The sequence below is a fragment of the Nipponia nippon genome, unplaced genomic scaffold (genome assembly GCF_047370975.1).
Source record: "Nipponia nippon isolate SJK-2023a ecotype South Korea unplaced genomic scaffold, ASM4737097v1 scaffold_2, whole genome shotgun sequence".
Lineage (NCBI taxonomy): Eukaryota > Metazoa > Chordata > Aves > Pelecaniformes > Threskiornithidae > Nipponia > Nipponia nippon.
Window position 1 is genome coordinate 44,110,001 of NW_028262336.1, and position 21,873 is coordinate 44,131,873.

General features: G+C 37.9%; 1 protein-coding gene across 1 annotated transcript in view; it reads right to left on the reverse strand.

The window, feature by feature from the left end:
• POLA1 (DNA polymerase alpha 1, catalytic subunit) overlaps positions 1-21,873 on the reverse strand; it is a 207,297-nt gene that overhangs the window by 69,070 nt on the left and 116,354 nt on the right. The window contains exon 35 of the mRNA XM_087756792.1: positions 304-420. Within this exon, the coding sequence (XP_087612918.1) occupies positions 304-420 (117 nt within the window). The remainder of the gene's footprint in view (positions 1-303; positions 421-21,873) is intronic.

A 21,873-nucleotide genomic window follows, 5' to 3' on the forward strand; every position in this document is an offset into this window, starting at 1 on the left:
TTGTCTGTTTTAGTTTACCTGTATTCTGGCAGAAACATTCCAGCAAATTCTCATTTGCTGACCAAATGCTCGTCAGCTGGAAAATTTCCAAACACAACAGCTGCATGGCATGTTCTCTTCACAGCAATGGGGACACAGCTTAAATGTGGAATAGGAAAAGCATAGACAGTCCCCTTTAAACTAATAAACTAATTAAAAATTCCTGCTTAATCCTGCTACCTTTGAAAGGCAGAGCTGAGAGAGAGGTGAGCTTCATGAGAATGCTGCTCCACTGCTGTCAAAGCTTTATCTTATAACACTCACCTCTGGTCTCAGAACAGCCTTCCTGCAGGCCTGGCACACAGGGCCACTCCGGGAAAAACTCAGGGGAAGTCGACGGGTTCGATTCTGGCAAGTTGGCTCCTCACATATTAACCAACCCTGCAGAAAGAGAGAACGTAGAAGACGATACATTTTTACCATAAATTCAAGTTATAGCTTCTTTTTACCTTACCTAAACAAGGAGTCATACTCAAGGAAGAAAAAAAATCCCAACTTTAACATCCTCTGTGAAGCTGATACTATAATATGTATAAAGAGGTGAAGGTCCTTGTTCAAGGTAACACAATCAATGCTAGAGAACAAAGCTGAAGTCTTCTTGCTTCAAAATCCCACATTCTGCACACTGACTCGTCCCTTCTTTGAAATATACTGAAACCTCTGCTCTTCTCCAGTTCAGACAACGTTAACATACAACAGAATTATTTTATACAACTATGTAGATCAGACAGCAAGACACCCCAGAGACCTGGAACAAATTAAATTTTGAAGTAAAGTGCCATTTCCTTGCTTGCGCTTTAGAGGGGAAAAACAGTTTTAACTTTTAGGTTTTCTGATGACAGCCAGAAGCTTTCTTTTCTTTCCTCTTTTTTTTAAAAATAAGTTTTTTATAGAAAGCTATCGAGACTTCAACGTAAACTGACTCATTTAGGAAAAACTAACATTTTGCTGAGTTAAAACGAAATAAAATCTGAGCCAGCTTGCTCTATGTCAGCTCAGGGAGACAATGCAAAAGGCTTCTCTTAAGAGTATGAAAGAAAGAATGCTTCTGGGATTGGTAAGGATGCACCTTTTGTACCAGGTCCAACCACAGGTTAAACCAATGCTACACCTCATCTCTAAAAACCATCAATAGCAAATACCTAAGGAATAGCATAAGAGAAAGCACACAGTAGAAATTTTCCAGAAGATTTTCCTAGCTTTTGGAAACGGCTCAAGGACCTCCTGAATCATTGTCTCTATATTCTGTGGTGATGAATGCATTACTGCTCCCATCCCAATGAACTTCAAGTGCTTTTCGAACCAATGTAAACTTTCAGCATCTACAACATCCTGCAGAACAACTACACACTATATGAAAAAGTATCTTACTTTTCTTGAACACACCAAAAAAAAATTTTTTTCTTTTTTAATGCCTTCTAGTTCTTGTATCAGGAGAGACTAGAAATAATCATTCTGCATTCACCTTTCCCATGTCACTCATGATTTTATAGACCTCCATCACATCATCTGCAATCAAACTCTTTTCCAAACCACAGTCCTAATTTACCTAGTTGTTCCTTGGATGGAAACCACTCCACATCTTTGTTGCCCTTCTCTGAGTCTCTTCCAGGTCCTTTTTGAAATGAGGGGGTGGGGGAAAATGGGACAAATGAGGAGGGATATAAAACCAGTATTGCACACTGTATTCAGGATGCTAGATGAACATCAATTTATACAGAAACAAGATGGTATTTACCATCTTGCTCTCTGCTCCTTTCTTTCCTCAAGTTCTGTTTGCCTGGAGCACTACTGAGCATTTGAGCACTGAGCAGTCATTTCCAGAAAGATATTTATTATTATCCAAGAATTATAATTTTATCTTCACTAGTAAATCAATACACACATTGTATGCAAAATTAAGATTGGGTTTTTAGCATCTGCATCACTTAACATTACTTGGCAGAGGATTTAATCTTCCGTTAACTGACAAGTCAACTTGGTATCACAAGGTCTTTCTGCGACTCTTTTCAAACAGTTTCTGCTTTTACCACCCCTGAGCAGCTCTGCATTTCAGATTATCAGCTGTTGATGTCTCTGCTGGGAACAGTGACTCTCTATTATTGCCTCCGTTTCCAAAATTTGTTTTTGTTGCTCCTGAAAAGAAGTTTAATCTAACCATACCAGGATTCCTGGTACTTTGACAGAAATATTACGAATCAGAGGACAACTCAAAAAGTTGCTTGCTTCCCTTCTCACTGGCTCTTCAACAAGCTGTCCCAACATTATGCTCTGGCAACGACTTCCACCTAATTTCCACGGTGGCAACTCAGGTTTCCAATTATTATCGTGTTTCCTACCCTTACAGTTTCCACAGCTCCACTCAGAGCACTACTATCACTATCACCACCTTGGTTAAAAGCCAATAACGAAAGCCTGCAACTATATACCTTTTCTGGCTTTCATTCCCTGGATATTCTGGTTTGCTGGCAAAGCAAATTTGTTAATAAGACATGACTTATGTTTTCTTTCCTCACTGGCACGGCCAAAACTGAATCTGTATTTTGTACCTCGGTAATCCAGTGTCTTGATTCAATATCACTATGTCAGTAGCTTAAAGTTAGATACTTGAGTTACTTTATTTCAAATGCTTTGGAACTTGTGCGGAGGAATAAATAAACTTTAGCTTTCTATTCTCCAAAACCTTGTTAAAATGGGATTTGACTATGTCTACTCTTAAAAGTTTTGTTTTTGCTTTTTTAAAATTTTTGCCAATTTCTTTCCTATCATTTACTGGAGTACGCAGAGATTTTTTTATTTGTTTGTTTTCCCAGCTTGTTCTCTAAAGGATCAGGTAACCTAAACAGTGTTCTTTCATGTTTGCCAGCTTTATCCCTTTCTTCAACTTAAAAATATATTCTTCTCTCATCTTTTCAAAAGTGCTAGAAATCTGATTCAGTTTTTGTTTGTTTGTTTGTTTTTTAAGATGAAACCTCAAATCCTTTCCAAATAACTTCATTTATTCCAGAGACCTCTCTTCTTTCACCATTCCTCCAGCCATGTCATATCCTCAGTATTATCCCACTTGGTGCCAAGCCCATCACAACACCTCCTGGTGCTCCTGCAGCAAGGAGCTTTTATGCCCACGTGGGCAGACCAGAAAAACTTTGTGGGGAACTTCACGCCAATAGCAAGGTATATAGCACTACCTAAAATGTGTGCTCAAGTCTGTAATGCAGACACAGAAAGAGTCCATTAAGAGATGCAGTTAGGGTTCATTTCACCCAGCTTTGGATATCTAAAAGCCTGATACCCAGTCTAAGCTAGCCACCCTATGATCTGTTTATGGATGGAATGGAGGAAGAAAAAAGCATCTCCAAAAAGCAATTCACCTAACAGGTTTTGGGATGAGGCAAACCCAGCTCTAGACTCTCTTAAAATAAGGGTACACCTAATGTCAGAGCAAGCTTTTTGGAAACAGTATGATCAGTGTATCTGATCACTATGTTTGAGTTTTATTGTTATGTAGCTGAACAACGTAAATCATTACATATTTAATACTGCACGGTGAGAAAATTCCAAGAATTCAGAAATCTTCTGTGGATTTAATTCTGGTCTCTTGCACAACTGTTGCCCTAGCAGTCCTAGTACCACTCTCCTTGTCACATACAAATTATTTATGACAAATATTTCACAAGTGACATTAGAAAGATAGACGCTGCTCAACAAGACTGAGCTACTTCATCAGCAGATGCTTCACCATGAAAAGTCCTAATTTAGAACTTGACCTAACATAGACACCTGACCTGTGTCTTCTGGAGTCAGCAGACGCAAATGAGCCTCAAGTGAAAAAGCTAATCCTTAGCTTTGGTTTTGCAAATGAACCTAAGATTTATTTCTAAATGAGGAAGGTGTTCATCTGTTGCCTCACATTTTTTAAGTAACTCGATTTTAATAGAGATGGAGTAACTTTCTACTGAAAAAAGCTACTCAAGCACAGCACTGAGATCTTCAGGCACTCACTTATGTGAGTACTGAGAATATCATTAGAGCCACTGTGAGGGAAAACACAAACACATTTCTGGAAAGGATAAGGAAATGTCACAGATCTTCCGTTAAGTTAATTCTCAGAGACAAAAGCTATGCTCTGTGTGAAAAGCTGTTTATGCCATATTTGCTTATTATGTGGCATCTCTACCTTGCTATGAAACATCTGGTAGCAGTCTGACACAAACAGGGCCTTAAAATACACAGCCAGGCAGGGGGAGGTGCGGAGGGCGTCCTCACCCATTCCCAAACCCTCCTGTTTAAAAGCATGATTGTTTCAGCTGTAACTATGAAAAGATTCTGTGTGCACAAAGAGAACACTCATGACTCAAAACATATTAAATGACTACATTTGAACTTTGAAACAATTTATTATACTAGGTAAACAAAGCATGGAAACCGCCAGAAAGTAAGGTATTTAGTTAGGGAATGCAAGTGCAACTGAAAAAACAAAGCCTGGAATGGGAGCAGCATCCCAACTTCAGCTGAGCAGAATACTCAAAAATAGACAACCATGAAAATAATGCAGGATACAAGTAACAGTGTGTTTTCTGCCACCTATTGGCATTTTTTAGCTAACAATTAAGAAATAAAGGACTACAGCACTTGCAAGGTACTGCTTCTATTGTCTTATAAGGGAATGCATAGATGGTCCACTCAAACTACCATTGAATAATGACATTTGAAGCAAGTTTTTTATGCAATTGTTTTGGTCTAATGCAGTCACTGTTGAAGAAAGCACTGGGAACTTTGCTGGTCACAAAATACAGGTGAAAAAAGACTGAAAAACCCTGCTTAAACTAAAAACAATAGCTTAGGATAAAAATAAGCATTAAAGTTCAACAGCTTACTATTATACTTGTTTTTGACTACTAAGAAATAATGATCAAAACATACAACTTTCACTGGAACAGTACATTTCTCAATAAACTAGTTTTAAAAAATGGAGACCTTAGTTGTTGCCTACAATAGAAAAACCAAAGGTGTTAACGTAGATACTAACTAACTAAATGTCCCTTCAATTCACATAGAAAACAGTTAATGTCATTTGTATAGACTTCCTGCCAGTTATAATTAACATTAAAGAGGTCTTTTCTTCTTTTCACCTCTCTATTTAGGCCTTATTTGCGTTTGTTTGTACTTACTATCTGTTAATCTTTCTTAACAAATGACAACAATAACTGTTGCTATTATGCATGGAAATTAAACATGTGGGTAACTGTGTGAAGGGAGCTATTTTTGAAAAAAGCAGTATCAGAAACATGTAGCTCTTTTTGTCTCTTGTTTTGCTTTGATAATTAAGCCATAGCCTTGATTTGTTTTAAACAAAAACTTTTCCATGGACATGCATGTCGCAATCAAATTCAATACATGCATTATGTTCTGATTCAATTTGTTCAAGTGCATTATTGCTAACCCTTATTTGATCCATGCCTGTCGTCTTCACTGACCAAACAAAACCAATCCTTTATTTCCCAGCAGCTATCACTGAGTCTGTAAATTAATTTGCAATAGATCAAACAAAATCATAATAGGAAACCTTCAGTTTTGTTCTACTTGGTATCTGCAACACTGTGGGAAATGAAATACAAGTTGATAGGGGAAAAAAAAAAAAGGCAACTAGCATTTCCAAACATTCTGTCTACAAATGCTTAGTTCATTTTAAAATATAAAAAATGTATGCAAGAAAAACCCTGAAGTAAATGCACAATATAAAAAAAAAAAAAATCCCTGAAGAGTACTATGTCCACAAACTGTAGCTAATGGGGAGAAATTTGCAAGTCAAAAGTAATTTTCTTTCTTTGTCAGTCTCTTCTTGAGAATTAGCCTCTCACATTCTAGTGATCAACAAGCATTATAAATATTACCCCAAAATACAGAGGCAAGTGGTTTTGGAACAGCCTTTCAAGCAGAAGTTGCAGGAGTCAACAACATACATTTATTGAGCTTTATCTTAACAGTTTTTACAAATTACATCTCACAACGTAGCTTGGTTGCCTGCTACAGGAGAGGACTGGATGTGCTTCTATACGGCACTTCAGTTCTGTATCTGTTCCTGCCTTCAGACAGTCTGGATGCTGAGGGACTACGATGCTTTAAAAGTTCACACAGAATGCAAAAAACACAGTAGTAAAAAGAAGAAAGCAGCAAGCACTGAAAATTATTCAGAGGTCTGTCAGTCACTTTGGAGTTGAATTTAAAATGTAATTAGTGCTTGCTTCTCTACAATCTTACTCTCCATTGAAGACAATCTTAATTTGGATTTTTGAAAACGGCATCTTGGTGGATGATGTCCAGCCTCCAGATGGCTGCGACACCTAACCTCAAGCACACTGGATCCAAAATCCATGGCTTCCTCACTGCAGAGCTGAAATTATCACCTTAAATCATCAAACCCACCAGAAAGGAAGTGTAGGAACACAACCTGGACATACTTTCCTAGTCAACCATCATAAGCCTGCTGTTCATGTCGGTGATCAGCAAACCAGCTTTTGGAAGGCTGAATGTGAGAGACAACACAATTTTTTTGATTCAGGCATCATTGTAAGTTAATAATCAAGCCACTCTAACTTCAAGCTGACCTCTCCTTTCAGACTACTCTTACAAAAGCATATTATTTCCACTAATTCCAAGGCCTGAAGCTTCAAACCCTATTTTCCTGCCAATGTCCATTATTATGGATAGCATTGCCTAATAGGGCAAATTTGGTGGAAGTGGCTTCCCTGGAAGGATGAGGTTCCACCAATATTGCACCACAGGATAAACTACCAAATCTACTGATACCCCCATGCAATGTTAAAAGACAGATTATTTTATGAAATATTCTGTATGAAGTTTCTCATGGTAACAGTGGACTTGACTCAGTGACCTGAAAATTATCAGTTCCACTTGCAATAACTTGTTCTACATCACAGGTGTGTTCTCCCTGCTCCACCTGTCTGTCTCTTCTGTAAATATCTGAACGTTGGGGGGGCAGATACACAAACATTCCTTAGTAGTATACAGCATCTCAGGAATTAGAACTTGAGCCAAACCCTCTGTTTGCACATTCTTTGGCAAGTGTTTTGACTCTTAGTAGTAGCTACATCTTTAGAGAATTACATCACAATTTTACACTTGAAACACCAAAGGTGGTATCAATACCAACTTAAAGATGAGCTATTGCTGTAAAGTCAGGCAAGTTTTTCTGCTGTGTACCAGGAACCCAATTACTTTAAAGTAATTTCAACTAATCTGCTTTTTTGCCTGTTCAGAACAAATAAATACCCTAGTAATAACACTGACTTGATCTAATGCGCTTGCACCATCTTGGTGAGATCTCAGCAGCAATGCAAATCTTAATGACGATGTGAAAACTAGTGTCATGCACTGGAATTTCAGTAGACAACACAGACTGGAGTGACACCTACCTGTCACTGCTATAATCCCAAGAAGAAATCCCCTCAGGTCAGGGATGCTACCATAAATAGCGAAATAAAATTTCACACAGGAAACTTAACCCACTTCACGATGTGAAGTCCAGCATAACTCAGGTTCCTCAGGCAACATCCCAGTTTTTCATGGGGAAATGTACCTGGTAAAAACCTCAGAAGATCTCTCTTATAAAGAAACCAATTCTACTGCTGCTAGACAGAAGAAAGACACAGAGACTCATTCAATTTTTGAAAGGGTTTCTCAAGATGGAGGACTTGATGAAGCTAGGATTGGCATAATTAGAAACACACTATTCTCATCTGCAGGAAAAGTAACTCTTTGCAGTATTCTGGTGCTTGCTTGCTTCATATACTTTCTCTAGCTGCTTCCAGCTAGCTGCTTCATCCTGATTGTCCTTCCAGAGCAAGTACAAAGATACATCAGATAGCTGCTTGATCAGTCTTATGGATGGAGTAATTTATCAGTGAGACCAGAGAAGTAGACTCAGTGGAGAACACTCTGATTAGGAGGGCTCCACACAGGTGATAACTTAAGACATCTCACTTGGTGAAGTCCACGTGTTTTGTGGACAGCCTGAGCAGAGATGGCCATTCCTTTGGAACGTGTAGCTACTAATACAAACAACCCGGAGACTGAATTATCTGAACTTATAAAAGACTGGATCAACATATGAAAGGAATACCTCATGTCGTCTAAAAACCTACCTCTTGCTCACCCACCGTGTTTGGGCAGGGGAAAGAAAAGACAAGTAAATTCTTCATCAATTCTTCAATCTTGTCAGAAAGAAATTTGAGGAAAACCAAAAAGAATATCCTGTCACAGAAGAGCATCATATATGGAAAATGAGCCATCAGGCTTCCTTCCTTCCTCACCCCCTAGCGAAATGAACACCATCAGAAATGAAGTCTTTATAAAATCATGCAACCGCCAACTTCTCTAAGGAAACAGACTTTTTTTTAGCTCTACTACCAGAAGTTAGCTCTGGGGTGGGAGCTAGACGGGAGCTAGACGGTGGGACTGCAGCTTCACAGGTGGAGCATCTTATCTATCTTGACATTTTTCCTATCAATGACGATCTCCTTGATATAGAATGAGCAGGCACACTTTATTGACAAGAATCATGCAAATCAACCCTAAAAAACAGAGTAATGGAGTTAGAAGCAATCAGTGATGCAGAATTATGGGTCAGCAACTTTTTCAGGATCCTGCAAGGCTTGACATTCCACAAGCAAACCAGATACACAGCACTAATAAAAAAATATATCTGTGAGACCATGAGAAGGATCTCATTTTATCTTTGAAGGAAATCTGGGGGACCTGCAAAGCCTCTTCAATAAGTAGGTTCAGACATATTTAGATCTCAAAGTAGTATATGGATAGACATTGTTATTGGTATACTAGTCATTCTGACCTTTCCTACTTTGTCAAAATTTTAACAAGAAATTATTGGAAAAGCTCTCTCCTCTTCTTTAATATGTTACTACAAAGAGATCAAATTGTACTAAGTCAGAGGCCCTAATGTTAGGTTCAAGAGGTCCCTTACTAGAGAAAAGATATGTCCGAATTTCATCCTAGAATTTCAAAATGCACAAGAATCTCAAAATGAAGAGTGTGTGCAAGTTCTCTTGAACTGGCAGGCATAACTGAAACTTTTAAGTCAAAACCCTCTTAAAACTAAGTTATCTAACATATTTATATTCAAATTTGAGTATATAAAGGAAAGATGATCTTTGAGGATGTTTTGTTTTAAGGCTTTATACTGGTGTCCTAACTGTTAACATTTAATCATCTCCCAATAATAAACCCCTTTGATATTTTCACAGACTCTTCAAATCAATTGTTTTATATAAAAGGAGCTGGGTCAAGAGTCTATTATTGATGCTGGCTGACTACAGCTTTTGTCTTTTTATTTTAAGTGGGATAGATACCGTGTTAAACATGCTGCCAAGCTTGTTCTAGCTGAAAGGAAAGATATTGCAGCATATGGTTAGAATGGAAAAGCACCTTAGGTTTGCATAAATTCCTTTATAAATTTATCCTACAGCTTAAATCCCTTACCCAGGGAACGCTTATTCCATGTTCTATGGTATTTTGTTAGGTGGTGTGTACATTTGCCTTCAAATTTCAAGAAGCAATGCAAATAGTTTTAGTAACTATTATAGTAACGACAACTGAATTTTTTTCCTGAAATTTATACATAAAGCTAACTATAGTGCATTAAGAGACCTGATCATAGATCCAGTGTGGTATATGACTATTCAGGTCACAAGTAAAGATAAGGAACTATTTTATCAACTCACTCTTGGCCACTGACTTCACACTCATTTTTCTTTTTCTATACAACAAATATTGTATCTAGTTCCTCATCCAGAAAAAATAGGTTACATTTCCCAGTATGAGTATTTTTAGAGTCTGATGCTACCTGATCATCCAATTTAGGGAAAAAGTAAACAAGGACCACAGCATTTCACACTCCATTTCATGCTGCCTCACTTCAATGGAAGCTGAACATATGATTTCAATTTCTTTTCGAAGCACTTCCTCATTTTCAGAGCTTCTTGAGTTTTGGCCTATGTAACTGATCTGAATTCAGCTGTGGGATGGAGTAGATAAAAAAACTCTTACAAAGAAAGGAAATTCCTGTCCTGGATGGTTCATTCTGCTCCTCTTGAATTCAGCATTATCCAGGCTGATTAATGGATAGATGCAATCTTTCAGGAAAAATACAAAACTGTCTCTTAAATGAAAGAATAGTAACAAGGAGATATGAATTGCTTTTGAAAGTGTACTACTTGAAAGCGGTACAGATCCTGGAGATGGTTGGTTATATATCCAGTATTATTATCACAGGAACCACATTAAAGGATGTTATCAAATTGAAGCATTTCAGCCAACTTCCTAGTGGAAGGCAAATGATCACTTTACCACCCAATGAGACAGTACTACTGGTAAAAGAGAAGGATACTCTCTCCAGAATAATATCTACTGAAACCTCCTGTTCTCAGAGAAACTTCTGTTGTCTCAGTTGCCTGCTGGAAAGCTGCTAGCCCAAATTGACCCAAAGGCAACTGGAGTCAATGGGAACCACACCTTTGAAGGACCAGACTGTGAATGTCCAAAGCAACTAGACAAACTGTAATTGAGGGCGATGTAGCTACATTAACTTGCTACCTTAGAGAAAGCATGAGAGAGAAAATAAATACTACCTGAGTTTCTCAGAAGAGCACAAAGTGTCCTTCTGTCTTGAAAAAGCCAATGATGCAAGAACAATAGAAGCACTGATGTGGGTTCCAGCCAGCCATTATGAAAAAGTGAAGCTCACTTTTCACACCCAACTGCTCTGATCTAAAACATCCAAAGAAAAGACCCAAACCTAGTTCCCTCTGGATATTATGGAAAACGGACATAAACTTGAGAGGACTGAGCATACAACAAAATTCTGTCCCGTAAGCATACTTTTTAGGAGTTCTTTCAGTACTCGCATACCTCAAGGTCCCATTAGTAATGCATCACTCTTGTGATGTGAAGTCAGCCACAAAATATCATATGCCTATTTCTAGGCTACTAAAAATGAAAGTTTGTAGATTTTCAAGAATGATATTTTGTGATTTGGGTACTCCAAAATAATAGAACTTGAATTGCTTTCTAATCCAGAACTGAAAAAAAAAAAAAATTCAAAAGAAACCACCCAAGACTGAAAGAAAACTTCATTAACCTCTAGAAAAATATTACTCTCATCAGTACCTGTCATATCAGTTTGACCGTTAAAAGTCTCGGGGGGAGAGGGGGGCGGAATCAAAGCAGGAGATAATGGAAGAAGCAAGAGATGCACCCTACCCCCCAAAAAAAAACCCCAAATGTTCAAGCTAACGTAAAAAATGCTTTAAACAAAATTATCAAACAAGACAGAAGTGAAAAGTATCTTGAAGGTCAATGTAAGAGTTTTACATGTTATTAAAAATTGATTTTTTTTAAAAAAGTAAGACATCTTTAAATGTACAGTCATTTCATACCAGTTATTTGAAACTTATTGATCTCATTTGTGCAAAGACCAGGCTCTGTCATCAGCCTGCTGAAAGGATAATAGAGCACTCCAAACCCTTATGATAGGTTTGATGCAAACAGTGGCCCTCATTTAAACACATGTAATAGCACCGCAAGTGGACAAATTCAAACAGTTGTACATTATAAAATAAATTAGCAAGTATGTTCTGCTTTACTTCACATCAAAGCCAATACCTTGGTCTTCTTATCTTCAGTAAAATAAGGTTCTAGGCACAAAAACACACACCCCAAAACATCAAAAAGTAGAGCACAAGTGTTCACAGGCTAACATACCGCTCACAAAGAGAACCAGCAATTACTAACAATTTTATTTTACTTAAGACAATCTGAAAACGGCTAAACTGGATTTCAAGCAAGCAACTGGGAGAAGGCATACTTAAAATGACTCTACATATGGAAAACTACATTGAGAAAAGGATCAGTGAAAGATGTCTTACGTGTTTCTGTACAGGGAGCTAAAACCTCTAGAAGGATATTCAAGTCCAGTCTGCAAAATGTTCTCCCTATTCATACAACTCAAAGCAAGCCACATTCTTAGGCTGTAATAGGTCACAACTAAGTACAGTACCTTGCTTCAGAAAAAAATTTGCTTTGTCTGTCAACTGTCAACAAAGCACAAAGAGCTCATACAGCCCATCCATGAATTGCTTGTTAAAGAATCTAGCAACATACAAACAGTAAGAACTCAAGATTACTTAAAATCTGTGCTTCTACTTTGCTTAGAAAGCTAAAAACACTCTTCTCCCCCCCTGCTTCTTCCACAATTCTGTCCTCTCCCCTCAAACATTTGTACAGTCCTTGAATTTTTTTCCTCTGTCGCAGATTCGTCTTGCAGGAAGTTAAATATAACATTAGATGTAATACAGAACACAGGGAGATTTTACTCATGTATGTGGCAACAACGGTAAGGTTTGTCAAGTCGGTAAAGAGACAAAAAGATTGTTTATGTGAAACATTTATCTTTGCAATATAGTTATAAACATCTCTAAATACTGAAGGAGTTAATACAGATCTGAAAACTTTAATAATGAACATACATACATAAATACGTAAGTTTAGAGGAGCTCAATGGAGTGAAAGGTAATGGCAGAGAAAATGGTCTCAACAGTCTGGTCACCTTAAACTAGAAAAGTTTAAAGCACCACTAAGCAGTGTTTGTTCATTTAAGTTTAATTATTTTCTCCTTGAGAATGGCACTAATGAAACTGAATATCTTTCATGGTTTCGAAGAGCAGTCTGAATGGTCTGTAAACAGGACTGGGGGCAGACAAGGGAACTGGCTGAGCCAGGGGTTGCTAGGTGATGCAGAATGTAAACCCACAAACTTGTTCAGGTTTACTTTGCTTTCATGCTGCTCTCACACAGGCTCTCCAAAGTTTTAAGAATTAATTTCCAGGTAGCTATTTAAAAACAAAAAGTGGAATAATTAAAAAAGAAAAACCCTTAATCCTCTTCACCTCTTCCCTCACCCCCCCCATAAGAAAAAAATAGGAAAAAGGAAAGGAAATTCACAGCACTACAGCGCAGGAAATCCATCGCAGTGTTGTGGATACGGCGACAGGAAGAGGACCATTCCCTCTATATATTCGTATGTAATTGTTGAGGACTGGTGATTATGAAGAACTTTTAATCTTTTCAGGTTAATTTTTACTTTTGTAAATGTAAATAAAAATTATTTCTGGAGCAACACGTTGGCCCTTTAAAGTACTTAAACTGAAAATAAAGTCATATTTACTAATATTTCCACTGCAGATGACAAAAGCAAACTTTCCAGTATAGCCATGTGTTTCTACCCCCATCCTTTTCAGAGCTGTGGTTATTTTTTTCTTTTTTTCCTTTTTTTCTAAAGTATCTGATCAGAGATTGTCCGGTAAGAGCACTTTATTAGATCATCAGTCAGAGGGTTTTACAAGCACCAAGAGCTATGGGCTCAAATGCAGCACATCAGTTTTAATAGCCGAAGGTCTAATAGTAAACTGCAGATACTGCTGAGAACTTTCCATGCACTGAACTCTTGAAAAAGCACCATCTCTCAAGCTTAAATGCAGCTGCCTCTTTCAATGCCGCAAATGGGTAAATTTGACAAAAAAGCCACCATTAAGACTACATGAAAGGCTCAAGACAACATCCTTTCAATGCTTTGTACTTCAGTAATCAGATGTACTTACTCACCCCCTCCCCCAAACCCGATCAAGAACTATTTCTGAATGGTAGGAAATAATTCCACTTTGTACATCTTTTAGTTAATCAAGACTTTCTATTCAGCAATTTGACCTTTTGTTCAAAACAGGATTATCAGTTTTTTCGCCAGTTACCAAGGGCGACTCGCATGGTGAACATAATTGCAATAATTTGCAAAACACCATGGCAACCCACATTACAACTAGGTAAATACTGGTCTTTTGTGCTACATTGTTATTTTCAGAGATGCTGAAGTCAAAGAACAAATGACAAATGAACACAAAATTTATATTTGCTTTGTCTCAAAAGAGAAGAAAATTGATAACAAGAATTGGGGGGAAACCGACTACAGCTGTAATTTCTAACTTGATTAATTAGGATGGTAACAGTCCTTAACAGTATATTCAACAAACAGCCCTGACTTAGTCTCTCCACCCACCTCTCTCTCCTTCTACACTACTACCACTAACCCCCACCCCAGACAAATTTTTTCAGCTAGGAGAACAAACAACTCCATTTGCTCTTTTCTTCAACTTAATGGAATCCTTAATTACAGAATATTGTTCTCCTGCTCTTCATTACACTGAAAACTGAAAGTGAGAGAGAGAGAGAGACAGAGAGGAGGAGGAAGACAGTGCCAAGCAGACAGGGTAGCTACAGTCATCTTATCTGCCTTTGCTTTTTTTGTCCACAGTGGACCTAAAGATGAGATGGCATTTTTTGTACTTTTTTTCTTTTTTTTTTTTTTTTAAATATTAGCAGCTGTTGTATAGCAGATAATTAAGTAAACTACTTAGTGCTCAAGTTCTCTTGCTGGCAGCATTAGTAAGACATGAAAGCTTAAGTCAAGTCCTGATTAAAATCCAAAATTGGAGAGGAAGCAACTGCTTAAAAAGAAAAAAATTCTCTTAAAATTATCAGATCGGGTGGTTTCTAACAGAATACCTACTGTATTAAAACATTTCCCTATGAACAGTATTATACACTTAATAAACTAATAATTTTTAACTTAACTTATTTTCTTTATAATTGTAAGGAACTTATTGTTACAGCATAGGCTTCTATTAAGACTTCAAGAAACCACATTAAAACCTATTATTTCAGAAATATGTTACAAATATAGAGAACCAATTTTGCTTAAGAAAAAAAAACTGCTGAAAACAGTCTAATACATGTTACTAATTGACTTCACAATAAATTCGCTATACATTACCGGAGCATGAGTTCTGTGCTGAAACATTTACTATGCCACAGTGAACTGACTGAATGGTTGAGAGCTTAATTTTCATGATACCATTACTAAAAACAAGTTATGTCTCTATACAGGCTAAATTCTGTCATCAGCTGTATGCATATGGTTCCTATAAAGTGCAATGGCAGCCTTTAGCAATGGATGTTCACACACAGAGTATATGAAAAATACATTAAGCTGCAAGAAGCATGCAATCAGAAGCCAGCGTAATCCTCATTTCAGTTCCCTGTACGTACAAATCATGTGTCAATTTACAGTTAAAGGACCATATCTATATTTTAATTCTCATTAAAGGATCGGATGCCATTAGGAAAAAAACAGGCTTGCAAAGCGAACATGACCATTGCTGTATCCCTACGTACTGTGAACACCACAGAGTATGTAGTAAAATGAAAGAAAGGAAAACAAAGTGGTAAAGGCAACTGAATCTGGCCCCAGGGAGCTGAAACGCACCGCTGCCTCTGCTACACAGGATCCTCCACGCTGCTGGACAAGTCACTTCCAGTTTACTTAAAGGACGCACAAGTAACTGTCACCTGAGGAATCACTCCATTTTCAGTGAAATTTTAAGGTCTGCACTGCTGAAGTTTGAGTGGACCCAACTGTAACCTGAAAGCTGTGCTTCAGGCAGTTACACCATACTACACACTCTGAAAAATCTGATCCTTTGCTTCACAAGTTGGGCACCCAATCTTAGGGACACGTTTTATGTTCATTCCCCTATGCCTCATTTCTCTGAGAAATAAAAGTAATAATTTGTCCCCTCGCTTTACACAGCTCTTGTAAAGATGTTCTTTAAGAGCCACTTGATCCTGCAGTCAAGTGTGCCACAGAAAACTCCATGAGAAAAATAAATAATTCTACGCAAAGTTTCAGTGAGTGGACTTGGTAAGGTAAAGGGCATCCACTAAGCAATGGAAAGAAACAAATACAGACTAGCTGCTCATCCAGTGAGTGCTGTCCAGCCTATAGGCTGTAATGTACTGAAAAAAAAAGACAAAATGGGCTAACATCCCACATAAATGATCTGGATTAAACTTAAGTAAGCAGTATTCATTCTAGGATTTTTTCAACTTTCAAGTGTCCAACTCTGCAGTAGCAGGATCCCTCTTCTATTTTTAAATAAATAAATTTTTTAAAAAAAATCCATAATTCTGCCTGTTCTTCAAAATAGGGTTCAAAGGAATACACAGATTTTGCTGCTTGAAATAAACAGAGTAACCCATAATAACAGTGAATTTTCACCTTCTCTGCAAGCTACACATTTTGCCCAATCTTTGTCAATAGCAGAGGCACATGAAGACTTCTCATACTTTTTTTATTAAACCAATCACACTCAAATATAATTGCTCGCTTTTCTTGTCCAAATTTTCCCAGGCAATCTTCATCCATGCCTGCCTCCTCATGCTATTTCAAGCCTACCTGCCCAGCCAGGTGCTTATCCAGCAGATACCCCGTTTGAATATTCTGATCTAGCTAATTCCACTCAATTCAGCTTCTTTGCTTTTAGTTTCCTCTGCATCCACCCAGGCCCAGCTCCAGTCTCATGTACCAGTTTTAGTCGCTTTACTTGTCTATACTCAATTCTTGCAATCATGCTTGGTTTGGGGTTTTGTTTTGGTTTGGTTTTTTAATCATGCCTAGCTCCTGCTCCATACTGAAAAATTTCTTAAAGGTTTGTAAAATTATCAAATCTAGATGGATTTTCATCATCAAAAGACAACTGATAGAAACGAAGGAGGAAGGAGGAAATTTATACTCTTCCTCATAGCCAAATGTTAAAGACTTCAAAGCCATAGCACCTGCATTTCAGGTATGACAAGGTCACCTGAAAAACTTTAACACTGCTTTTACTGCAATATCACGCAATAAGCAAGCGATTATAATTCAAGGACTTTCACGCCTGTTGGCTTCAATTAAACTGATTTACACTACATCAGATTTTCCCCTTTCCCATTCATGTCTCCTCAGATGACCACTACTGTGCATAAATGTAGTTGCTTGGTGGACCTCACTAGGCAGATTCGTATATTAAGATGTGTACGTTTCAACTGCAACTTCTGGTTTTATAACACCTTGATTTGGAATAATTAAAATATATCTGTAGCATACTTTATTCTGAGATAATAAACATGTACTGCCCTACTTAACTCCACCTTAAATAACTCTGTTTTCTTCCTGCTACTGTTAATTAATTAAACTGAGCATCAAGCAAGATACTCAAAAGTCTCAAAAAACCTTTTGCTAAGTGTCCCAAGATGGTCAGGCTTCCTCCTTAGCCTCCCCTCAGCTACCCATCCATTTCTGTAACTACTTTCAACACCTGCCCACAACTCTTTCCTGCAGTCCTCTTAGGTCTCTCTCAAACTTTCCTTTAGACCTGCCTATTCTTTTTGAAAAGAGAGCTCTTGTTCTGCCTCCCCCTGGCCTTGACTTAATTTACCTTTCCCGCTACAGTCAGACTGCATAGTTCTTCACTTCGTTAGGAGAGACTGATTTCTGCATCAACGTCTGGTACCCAATGCCACGTCAATCTCCGTGTTAATAACAAACGTCTTTTGAGGGAAAAATCTCCATACGTGGCACACTGTACAGATGCAGACCAGAGATTGTGACAAGAGAGGTCAGAGGGAGATGGAATTTTGAGAGAGAGAGTTTATAGCCTTTTCTATTCATAATTAAGTTCTTCAAGGGCTTATAAATTGGGCGTATCTGCTACCTGCCATGAAGAACAGAAAGCACTCAAAAATCTAGGCTGATCTGCTCGATCTCAAGCACCCAAGTGAAGTCAGAAAGGAACAACAGCATCTCAGAAAAGCTGATAAGTTTAAGACAGAAAAAACGTATTTTCCTTAATCTTGAAAAAAAAGCTAATCCATTTCAAGTTAAAATTCCAGCTAGAAGTCAGCTTTAAGACAGATTTGGCATACAAAATGATAAGCCAGACACCTAAAATGGACGAATGTTTTAAAACTTTAAAACTTAGGTTTTCAAAACTTATGCCAATGTAATACATGGCAAATTTTATTAAAAACTGCTTTGAGGCTAGTAAGAAAAAGATTAGAAGGACAAGGGTTCAAAGAGAACAACAACAGAAAGCATTTTGTTTTGTTTTTTAAGAAGTAATAGCATCCACAGCAGCAGCAGCAAAGAAAATACTAAGGACCAAGTCAGTGCAATGGATTGGCTGCCATACTTGCTGAGCCTCAAACTGAAAGGTCCCAGATACACAGCCAACCCCCTCCGCCCCCGGTATATAAATATAACAACTTACAAATTACATAAAACATAGATTATTAAAAATATTTCCAAATGGACTGATGTGAAGCCAGACGGTACTACTCCTTTATCACAGAAATGGACACGACCATCTGGAACTGGTTGCATGACTGCTGAGGATGAATGGGGCCACATTAAGGCAGGAGAAAGGGCTGCACAAAATGGATCTGTCTGCACCCACAGCGGTCTTGCTTAGATAGGCTGTAGAACCTCCCTGAACAATCTGACCTAACATCAAGTTTGGACCTGCTTTGAGTGGAATGGTTGGGCCAGAAGACATCCAGGAGTTTCTTCAACCTAAACTATTCTAGACACCAACTAACGGAACCAGGAGGACCTTAAGCAATTGATGCTCCTGTATAAGCATTTAAAAAAAAAAAAACCAAAAAAACCAACTCAACAGAAATACAGCTTGTCACAAAATCTTTGAACTAAAAAAATCTGAGAATGGGGAAGAGACTATTTTCTGTTGCTTACACACTGGTGACAGACACAGCAAGCAAAATAAACAGGACATTTTTGTTGCAGAGAATTTTTTTTTTTAATCACAACACTAAAAATTTTTGTTTAGTAAATCACATTCAGGAAGAACAAACTGCATAAAAACAGCAGGTAAAGTATGATCCTTCAAATACATTATCCTTCCTTTTTTAAAAGGTTACCTGCTACCGAGACCTGCAAGGCCTTTAAAGCCAATGGCTCAGTACTGAAATTGGTACGGCCCAAGAGAGCTTTCCAACTGCAAGCCCTTGAGAGCAGAACAGGTGACTTGTTACTTTCTGTCTGCTAGCAAAAATGTTGCTGCTATGGTGTTGCTGCTTTTGAGTTTGTGGTAGACATACATGTTGTTCCAAGTCTCTAGAACTAGTATTTTCTAAAATCTAGAGAGAATACTTAATTAAAAAAATTACATGTCTGAAACAAATTCTGAATTTCATTATGACAGGTAAAGAAAAATTAAATGACCAAAGTAGAAGACTGCAACTACTTAGCAACCAGTATTATGGACTGCTTAGATTTTATATGGGTAAAAGAACAGTTCCAATCAACTTGAAAGTCCTTTTTCTTAAGGTAAGGAAAATTACAAGCAAATTTTAACTTGGTAGAATGTATAAAACAAATGTATAAGAAATGGAGCCTGAAAGCAAACAGCTGCTAACATAAATCAAAAGTTTTCTTAAGTAGAACACTAATAAGAAAAATTAACTATTATTAACTAAGAATATAGAACCAAGTCAATAACATGATGAAAACAACAAAATAGTTGACAGCACAAAAACCCAGAAGTGTAACTTTTTCCTGTATTTTGGAACAGCACAGCAACAGTCTAGTAGCAAATAAAGATGAAGAACTATCTTCTGGTTTGTTAGCAATAAAATAATTAATAGGCCTTCAAAATCCAGCATATTCATATAACAAATGCTTCAGCTTAATAGTCCTATAAGACCTAAGAAGATCCGTTACTTGCTGGACTTCCCAACACTTGAAGCTACCTCAAAAGACTAAGACCTACATATCGACCAGAATGCTAATTTTCCTTGAAATAGTTATACATGTAAACCAGAACGATCCATGTAACTATTTGTACGCATCAGTCTAACATTAACCTGAGGAAAAACAGAAATACTGATAGGGACTTTAAGCGATCAAGAATTTAACAACAGGAATGTAATTAACATCGGTCAATATGGTTTTATACAGAACAGCCTCAAGAAAACAGGACAGTTCATTTTTTCATAAGATTACAAGTTTGGCTGAGAAAGACAGATGTACTATAATTAATCTCTTGAACGGTATTTGATTTACTTCCAAAGGACACTAAGAGAATTAGCATGGCACAGTGTTAATAAAGTACATGTGAAATGGATTAAGAGGTGCAAAGTTGAAGCATCTCAAAAAAATCAATTGTCCATGAGACACAAAGTGATGACAGTTAAGTAAGCATTTGTCAATATGGGATAGAGAAGGATTCTGGTGATGTATCACAAAGATAAAGTTACATTCACACTCTTCAACATTTACATCAGTGATTAGTACAAGAGAAATCAATTCAGATAAACTTTACCGATGACAAAAGCAGAACAGCAAATAACGATAAGCATGAGGAAATCGGTTTGGGAAACTGCGCTCATTCAAAACAAAATACATGTTAGTACAGCGAAACAAAAATGACACACTGGAAACAAAGACTACAGTTCACACCTACAGAATGGGGATACTGTATGCCAGAAATCAGCTGAAGAGGAGTCATGGTAGATAAATTATTCAACATAAGCTTTAAAGGCAGACATAGCAAGATGTGGAGATTCAATACTGAAGAACTGCATATGAATACTGAGGTGAATTTCTTCAAAGGTATTGGTAAGAATGATACTGGAACACTCACAGTCCTGGTGATAAGAGTTAAAGAAACAATGAAAAAAAACCTGGTACCCTGAAGAGCCATAAACAATGTTTCAAGGCCTTGGAAAAAAACACATAACAGCAACAGAAGTTGAAGAGCAGTCTCTTACCATCAAAAAAGAAGACTGAGAGATGACTTGATCAGAATGTGTAAGTATATTCACGGGAGAAAAGCATAAGTGACACAGGGTACTTAAATCTAGAGAAAGGAGCAATATGAGCCAGTGGTTGGAAAAACTTGGTGGACTGAAAACTGGATCAATGTCCAGGCCCAGAGGGCGGTGATCAGTGGAACAAAGTCTAGTTGGAGGCCAGTAAGTAGCAGTGTAGCCCAGGGGTCCAGACCTGTTCAACATCTTCATTAATGACCCAGATGATGGGGCAGAGTGTACCCTCAGCTAGTTGGCTGATGACACAAAATTGGTGGATACCAAATTGCCAGCAAAATGCCATCATGGCAAAGAAGGTCAATGGCATCCTAGGCTGCATGAGGCAGTGTTGCCAGCAGGTCGAGGGAACTGATCCTTTGCCTCTCCTCAGTAACAAGGTGGGAAGTGATAAGATCCATCTGCCAAAGCGGAGGAATAGCATTTTTTCCATCAGGCTTGCTAACCTAATGAGAAGGACTTTAAGCTAGGTCTTTTGGGGATGGTGACCAAAGCCTGGAGAGAAGTCACAGCACAAGGAGCAGTGAGGAAACACCCACAGGACAGCATGATGGGGAAGCTCACACATTCCCCTTTGAAGGCAGCACAACTGAGAGTCCATCTCAAATGCCTCTACACAAAGACATGTAGCACAGGGAACAAGTGGGAGGAGTTAGAAGTCCATGCACAGTCTTAGAAATGTATGACCTCACGGTGACTGCAGAGATGTGGCACATGGGACAGCGCATGACGGAGTGCTGTGGTGGGCAGCTACAAGATCTTCATGAAGGCCAGGCCAAAGATGTGAGGAAAGACATGGCTGAACAAGGTCCTAAGCAACTCTGAAGCTGGATTTAACTTCAAAGATAGCCCTCCTTCAAGTGAAGAATTGGACCAGACAACCTTCTGAGGCCCCTCTCACCCTAAATCCCTCTATGATTCTATGATAATTTCTTTGGAAATTATTTTAGATGTGGAGAGGATGCAAGCCATGAATTTTTGGTTTGATACAAACTAAGCTAGATGTTAAAATGAATGAATGGGTGG